This window comes from Microchirus variegatus (assembly GCF_963457635.1).
Source record: "Microchirus variegatus genome assembly, chromosome: 19".
Lineage (NCBI taxonomy): Eukaryota > Metazoa > Chordata > Actinopteri > Pleuronectiformes > Soleidae > Microchirus > Microchirus variegatus.
Window position 1 is genome coordinate 15,136,633 of NC_139820.1, and position 8,781 is coordinate 15,145,413.

An 8,781-nucleotide genomic window follows, 5' to 3' on the forward strand; every position below is an offset into this window, starting at 1 on the left:
ACTTACTCACTCACTCACTCACGGACTCACTCACTCACTCACGGACTCACTCAATCACAGACTGACTGACTGACTGATTCACTCACTCACAGACTCACTCACTCACAGACTGACTGACTGACTGACTGACGACTCACTCAATCATGGACTCACTCACGGACTGACTGACAGATTCACTTACTCACTCACTCACTCACTCACACATCATGTCTACTTCCCTTTGAAATGTGAATATGTCCAGGAGAGACATCACTTTATATATTGTGGTGCTCATATTTCCTGAAGGTTTTGGTTGTATATTAATAAAGATAAATATAAAATAAAATCATAAATCACAGTAATGCTAGCGGTAGACTTTATATACATATATAGTGTTTGTGGAAATCCTTACTGTAAAGTAATACATGCATTTTTATGTAATATATTATTTTTTATGATGTGCTTTATAGTATATGATCTTCTTTTGGTGGCAATGACTGATTATAAATCTGGTCCACCAAGCACAAAATCACAATTCTTTCCTGTGACAAGCACACAACATAGACAAATCAAAGGCCATTCATATTTAAACTCCAGAGTTGAGAGTGTTAGACTGATCTCCTCCTGTTGTGGCGATTGTTCTTGACCAGGCACAGTCCTCTGCTGCTTGGTGAAGCCTGTGAGGACACAGTGCAGGAGCTGCATGAGGTCTGTTCAACCCTGTAGGAGATGGAGTTGTAAAAGACCGGGTTGCTGTGTCCAAACTCCTGGTCCCAGTGAGATGAAAAAGAGCTGTCCTGAACGTCTATGTCACAGCAGATGCAGGAGAACCAAGGTGTAAATCTGCTGGTTTCAGGAAGCATGGAGTCTCTGAGTGGAGGTGAGACATGTCTGTGCTCCTCTGCAGGAGAAGGGAGGAGGTTAGTACAGCTGGTGCCCGCCTCCATCGGCAAGCTCAGGTAAGAGTGGCTGCTATGTCCATCTTTTCTGTCTTCATCTCCCACTGCAGCAGTTTCTGCTTCGGTGTCTGACACCTCCCTGTCCTCCTGTGTGTCTTTAGGCTGTGGTCTGCGCTCTACATTTGGCTCCAGCCTTACCTCAGGCTCATCTGAGCTGACAGTGAGGAACCTCAGGACCACCAGGTTAAGAAACGCACCAATCACTGTCAGCCCAACCAAAATGTACATGAAGCTGAAGGCCACATAGGGAGGCTGCCTCTGCAGAGCATCTCTCCACTGCAGGGCCACAAAATCCCCAAAGCCAATAGTGGTGAGTGTGGTGAAACAGTAGTAGTAGGCGGTGAAGAAGGTCCAGTCCTCAAAATGAGAGAAAGCTGCAGCTCCAACACAAAGAGTACTCATACAAGACAACAGCCCCACTAGGACCATGTTCCAGATGGACACCTCCACCTTCAGGAAGCCCAGACCCTGCTTTGCTCTTCTCAGGAGGTAGCGGACAAAAGTGTTGATCCTCTCTCCCAGGCTCTGGAACATGACCAGGGTCAGAGGAATGCCCAGGAGGGCGTAAAACATACAGAAGGCCTTTCCAGCATCAGTGTGAGGAGCAACATGGCCATAGCCTACAAAACCACAATATATCACAGGTCACGCTGTGTCAGCTACTGCTGTAAAATCATCATAAACATTCTCATGCATCAAGGCACATCATTGGCCCTCATTTATCAGATATGCCTACACCAAGAAAGAGGGGTTTTACATTAATTTCCATGCAAATCAGCATCTGTCAACATGGACGTTGGCATAAAGTATGATCAAATCTCACGCCAGCTCAGACCAGGTGAGGATTCATGTTATGAGATCATACTAATACAATGTCCGTTCACATATAGGTTCCCAGGTACATGCAATTATATACTGCACGCAAAATGCTGGCTTTTGTATTTTTTAATGAAATATAGAGACATATTCAACACTTCAAAATACGTATTTTAAGTTGAAGGGTTTTTTTGTCGATAGACGACATGTGACGTAATCACTCACCCACGGACTCACTCACAGACTGACTGACTGACTCACTCACGGACTCAATCACTCACTCACTCACTGAGACACTGACTCACTCACTCACTCACTCACTCACTCACTCACTCACTCACTCATTCATTCACTCACTCACTTACTCACTGACTGACTGACTGACTGACTCACTCACTCACTCACTCACAGACTGACTGACTGACGACTCACTCAATCACGGACTCACTCACGGACTGACTGACAGATTCACTTACTCACTCACTCACGCACTCACTCATTTACGGATTCACTCACTTACTCACTCACTCAAGGACTCACTCACAGAGCCACTTACTCACTCACTCACTCACTCACTCACTCACTGACTGACTGACTGACTCACTCACAGAGCCACTCACTCACTCAATCACTCACTGACTGACTCACTCACTCACAGACTGACTGACTGAATGACTGACTGACGACTCATTCACTCACTCACTCACTCACTCACGGACTCACTCACTCACTCAGACTCACTCACTAACTTGTGTGTGTGTGTGTGTGAGAGAGAGAGATAGGATAGATTCATGTAATCTGTGCCCTCTTTCACTGCATATTGTGTAGCTCCTTCTGAACAATAAAAGCTTTCTAAAATCCTTCCTGATTTGCTATATCCCATATATGTATGTATTATATATGGGATATAGCAAATCCAGATGTTATTTAAAAGCCATATCTTACAGCTTTACAGAAATATTGAAATATGTTGATTTATATTGTGATATATATCAAGGCAGATTTGCGGTCATACGCAGCTCTAATGACATCACACGATCAGATGTGATGTTATTATTTCTGCCTCATTAGGAACCTGGTTTTGGTCTCCATGAGGACTACACACACACACAGTTGGTCAAACTTGCCTATGGTGGTGATAACAGTAATGGCAAAGTAAAAAGATCCGCTGAACTTCCACTGGCTGCCGGCTCTGTGCGGCTCTGACAGCAGCACCACTCTCTCCAGGTGCCGGTAATCCTCCTCAGTGAAGCCATGCTTTCTCTTCAGCTCATTCAGCTTCTGCTCCAGCACTTTTTTCCTTGAACTCTCACTGTCCGACTCCAGTGCATCAAACACAGCGGCACCTAGGAGCAGGTAGAGGATGATGGAGAGGATGAGACAGAAGGTCCTGATGCTGTTGTGCTTCTTCATCCTCACAGAGGGAAGGAGGTGACATCAAGCAGCAGGACACAGGAGTGGCATTCATCTTCAGTAGCAGCAGCTCGATGTGTCCTGATAGTCATGTACAGTACAGCCTGTGAGGTGTTGAAACTGTAGCCTGCGTGTCTGCGCAGGTTACTTGAGCTCAGCAGCTGGCAGCGACTTGACTTTCCACCTAATGTAACCTACTTAAAGGTGATCACATGACCCATTCATCTGTAAATGTTCTACTCACCTGTCCAGAGAGGAGATCCAGAGATCATGCTTCATGCAGACAGAAGCATTAGAACAATCTTCAAATTGACTTTAAAGCGAAGAGTGAAGTCATCTTTATCACGTGTGTCAAACTCAAGGCCAAATCCGGCCCGCAATACAATTATATTTGGCCGTAGATAATAATGTGTTTTCTTTCTTTCCTGCTCCTCCATTGACAGATGTATCTACCTCACCTGTAACACAAACACAGAGCCGTAACCACAGGGGGGTTGTAACGGCACTCTGCCCATCATTTTTTATTTTTTAGCTTTATACGTCTAGTAATAATTATTGAGCACAAGATACAAGTGACAACAGTCTGTATGTGCTTTTCTACTGGAATACAGCAGAGGAAATCAGATTAATGTTCTTTTGCAAATGTTTAACAGGAGCACAATGTAGATTTAGCTCTTCTGAGGCTATTCCGTGGGTAAATCATCCATCCATCTTCTTGGCTGGTCACGGGAGCAATGTGTCAATCTCAGCAGACATAGGGAGAAAGGCAGGGGTCACACCTTAGACAGGTCGCCAGTCCACCACAGGGACACATACGGAGACAAACAACCACTCACCTATCACACCTATGGCCAGTGTCCAATTTACCAAATCCCACGCACAAGAAAACCCATGCACTCACGGGAGAGAACATGCAAACTCCATGGCTCAAATTCTTGCGATATTAAAACGACTCATTTCATTCTACAGTTGAATCTGTTAAAGGCAGACGACACTGACAGTGACCATATTCATGAGGGTGACGTCACTCCCAGTTTCACTTCTGAGTTGTGATGTAAATGGAATGCAATACTACTTACTTAGTTATGTTGCATGACAGATCAATATTCAATAATTCTTTAAAAAAAAGTGACATGATCATTTCTTAAAATGTATATTAAAGGTCACATAGAGTGGTCCTGTTGCACATATATGTTAGTTATGGAGGTCTACTTACATACATTAACTTGTTTTTATGCTCAAAAACCTCCTAGTTGCTGTAAACGAGCCGATAGAAATCCTCTTTTCTGACGCTGTTCATCAGCCGTGAGATTTCAGAGTGAACTCTCACCACCAGAAGACAGAGTCTTGTGATTGGCCAGTACTATTCAGCACACCAGCTCTCAGAAGTGCAGCTCCCCCCTCTGGAACGGTGGATGCACTGCTCCTCATTATCAAAACATTATTTTAACAATGTTTAAAAATAGCTTCTTCACGACTCCCCGCCACAGTCCATTTTATGACTTTGACCCGGAGTCAGACCCAGAGTCAGAAGACACTGTTGCTCGTGAAACACCTCCACAACGGACATTATTCTTCTTCTGCGGTTCAATGTACGCAACCGGACGTAACTATTACGGGATTTTCAGAGATCTCGCTGAGCCCCGAGATTACAATAAAACACAGCGTTCTCAGCAGTGGCTGAACTGTTTGTTTTGAAGCTTCAGGGCTACATAAACAAGGTAATGACGCAGATACACACTAAAAAACAGCGTCGAGTTCTGCTTTAAACAAACATTTTGACTATTGTTTTTACGATAATCTTACATCTTATATATACACATATATATAACTTATCAAACAAAGCAAAACAAACCATAATAAAGTGTTGGCTAACCAGCACATTTAGCCAATTTATTAAGTTTATTTAAGTATTTACACAGCAATAAGCATATGGAGTATCTGTGTCTTCATTATTCAATAAAAAAAAGTTTGCTTCAATCCAAAAAAATATTTTCAATCAAAAAAACCTTCACTTCAATCAAAAAAAAACTTTTCAATCAAAGAAAAAAATTGTTTGAATGCAAAAATGCATTTGAACATTCTTTGATTGAAAATGTTTTCTTTGATCGAAGTGAAGTTTTTTTGGTTTGAAGCAAGTAATGCTGTTTTGTGTTTGGGCCATATTACGGGTAGGACATTTGTGTCTTTATAACTCAATCAAAGAAGAAGTTGCTTCAAACAAACAAAAAAAAAATTCAATAAAAAAAATCACTTCAATCAAAGAGAAACAGTGTTTGAATGCAAAAAAATATTTGAGACTCAAAATATTTCATTTGAACACTTTTTTCTTTGATTGAAAATGTTTTTGAAAAATGTTTTTTTTTTTTTTGATTGAATCATTTTGACACAAACGTTCCGCAGTGGGCGGGTGCTTCCCCATTGGTCAGGCATGTTTGAGTGACAAGAGTCTACACCAACGATATCGACAGACCAACTGTTGCCCGCAGCCCTGCCTGTAAGGTAGGGTCCAGTGTGCGGAGAGAGCTCCCTCGCGGGGTCTTCTTCGCCCCCGGCTGTCGACTGGCCCCCTGCCGGGCGCATTTCCTCCGCCGGTGGTGCGCCGTGACCGGCTCTAGGTCGGCTTGGAAAGGCTCGGGGCCAAGGTGGCAGGCGGCTCCGGCCGTCTGCTTTACAGCGCCTCCCCGCCCGGACCTCGCCGCTTCCCGGGGCCACGGACATGTGTACTCGATGCGCCTTCTCTCGCCCCCACTGGCCGCCTCCTCCTCACCGGGGGGAGGTTCGTCGTTCCCGTACGGAACGGCATATGTATGTCCCGCTCTCAAAATAAAAGCATCTGCCTCTGTCTGTGAGCGTTTGATGGTGGGGAGACCACTACCCGTGAGCGCGCGCGCGAGAGAGAACGAGATAGTCAAACAGCTGTACTGTGGGCTGTGTGAGAAGACAGGCTCTGCATTACCTGTTGCTGCTAAACAGGCAGGGCTGTGGGCAACAGTTGGCCTGTGGACTGTTGTCTGACCACTAATTACGTTACTTATTATAACATAACATAGCACTAGCACATAGCAAGCCTCTGTACTTAAAATAAACAACTCATTCAATGTGCAGAGCCATGGGCTAACGTTATCAGCTACCGTTCGTGCACCTTGCTAGCCTGCCTGACTATGACGGCGTGAGATATCTAACACCAAGCTTTATGTTTAATCGAAATATCAAACAGAGTGGGATAATAACACGACACAAATAATTTTAATGCTGTTTTGCCACTGCACTGCGACCATGACTTGCTTGTCAGAAAGACGTCGTTGGTGTAGACACTTGTCACTCAAACATGTCTGAACAATGGGGAAGCACCCGCCCACTGTGGAACGTTTGTGTCAAAATGATTCAATCAAAAAAAAAAAAAATTCAAAACGTTTTTCACTTCAATCAAAAAAAAAACTACTTCAAAACTTTTTTCACTTCAAATCGGAAAAAAAACATTTTCAATAAAAAAGAACCACACTTAATTTTTTTCCTTTCATTGAAAATATTTTTTTTGATTGAAGCAACTTTTTTTGCGATTGAATAATTAAGACACAAATGTCCTATCCATAATATGGCCCCAAACGCAAAACAGCATTACTTCAATCAAAAACTTGCTTCAAACAAAAAAAAACCTCACTTTGATCAAAGAAAACATTTTCAATCAAAGAAAAACAGTGTTCAAATCAGTGGCGTAGGCAGAAATAATATTTTTTTATATTTTTATAATATTTTGGGTGGGCCAGTGCAAAAGTGGGTGGGCCATCTTTGCCCAAAAAAGGAATTAGAACTTAAAAATGACAACTATAGACAAACTGGAAAAACAATGACTATTTTACTTGTAATTGTAACTTGTAACTTGTAATATTATGCATTGCAAAGGCGGCAAAATACTGCCTATAACACAAGCTCTACCATCAGAGCTATATAAAGGCTTGTATACAATACAACAGTGTAGACAAAAAAAATAATTTGGTATCGGTGCTATTGCACGACACAATTAATCATTATATTGCACAAAGTGCCAGTAAACTCAAACAGCAGAAAAGTTGTTAACATACAGTTTGACATAGGCCTACACCAGACAGAATTCAGTTTGGCATCATCTGTGCTATTTGAGATTTCTTAGGTACCAAATTATTAAAACCCATTTAATTTTATTTATATGTCACTATTGGTCTAAAAAGAACTTGTTTTGAAAAAAAAAAAAAGTATGAAAACTCGCTGTAAATCGATACTCCCTGTGCGTAATAACAACTCTGTAACTGCAGCGTCTTCAGTTACGCAGCGCCATAGCTCTGGCTTACCTTGGTCAATTAGGGTGATTGACAGCTCGTTTTAAACCTCTAAACCGGTAGAATCAGACCCCGGTCTCCAAATGCGTGTGAATCACTTCATTAGCGAGTCAAAAAGACATAAATACATATGACGCATTTGCGCGGACATTCGCCCTTCTCTAATCAGAACGATATAATGTCGCTCTGTAATGATCAATCAGACCGGGTATTGTCCTCAAAGCATGCTGGAAAGTGTAGTTCTTCATTAGAAGTGGTTTTGTTCTGGTGGAAATGACTTGTTTTGATAAACAGCAAAGGTAAGACAACATTTCTGCTTGTATTTCTTGAAAGTCAGTTGTTGTTTTACTCTTATTTTGGGGCTGGATCCGTGAATCTTGGTCGTAGAGTGATGAAAATGGTACCGTTGGAATCTGTAGATTTTCCGTTGTCCAGTCGACAGTTGTTTTTTTGTTTACATAATCACGCTGACGCTCCGGTGCCGCTTTTCAATGTGGGCGATGTAACATTATTTTCGCTGCTGCTGGTTTGATCCATCGGTGTTTTAACTGTGTTTCGTCAACATATGAATGGTTTATGAGCTTTTAGCTGAGTTTCTGACCTTTCTGTGGGTATGCAGCATGTCTGTGTTTGTTAAAGTTAGATATGGTTTTATGACACTTTTTGTCGCTATGGGGGCATCGTCAGTGCTGTGCAGGGATAAATCCGCTGGTAAACCCGGTGCGTTACGCTGACCGAGAGAGAGCAACTGTGCTGGGGAACAAACGTCTGGGGTCGGGCTAACCTTCTTGTGGGCTAATGACTCTCAAATGTATTTCGGCCAGTGAGTAAACTGGGCGGGCCAGTGCCGCGCAGGCCCATTGCTGGCTACGCGCATGGTTCAAATGCATTTTTTTGAGTCTCAAAAATTATTTTTGCATCCAAACATTTTTTTTCTTTGATTGAAGTGAAGGTTTTTTTGATTGTAAACATTTTTTTTGATTGAAGCAAACTTTTTTTGATTGAATAATAAAGACACAAATCTAACTCCATATAAGCAGCCTATGTAATTGGGCTTATAACCGTGTGCGTGTCAGTGGTGTTGGTTGTAATTTTGTACACACTCCTCTGTTATTTGGAGTGATGAGACCCAACGTTAACACAGTTAGCAGAGGGGTCAGGGATGAAAGGTTCGCCATCACTACTGTGAAGTGTGGCGGTGGAAGGACGTCTAATGTCTGAAGGCTCTCTGCTTCTGCTTCAGTTCTCCTGTTTCTGTGCATTCAAATATTTAAATGTGTCTTGTGTCATTGCCT

General features: G+C 42.5%; 1 protein-coding gene across 1 annotated transcript in view; it reads right to left on the reverse strand.

Moving 5' to 3' along the window:
• LOC310940998 (potassium channel subfamily K member 15-like) overlaps positions 1-3,167 on the reverse strand; it is a gene marked incomplete at both ends in the record, with an annotated part of 8,855 nt that extends 5,688 nt beyond the window's left edge. The window contains one exon of the mRNA XM_083906069.1: positions 2,882-3,167. Within this exon, the coding sequence (XP_083762195.1) occupies positions 2,882-3,167 (286 nt within the window). The remainder of the gene's footprint in view (positions 1-2,881) is intronic.
• Between the last annotated feature and the right edge of the window lie 5,614 nt (positions 3,168-8,781).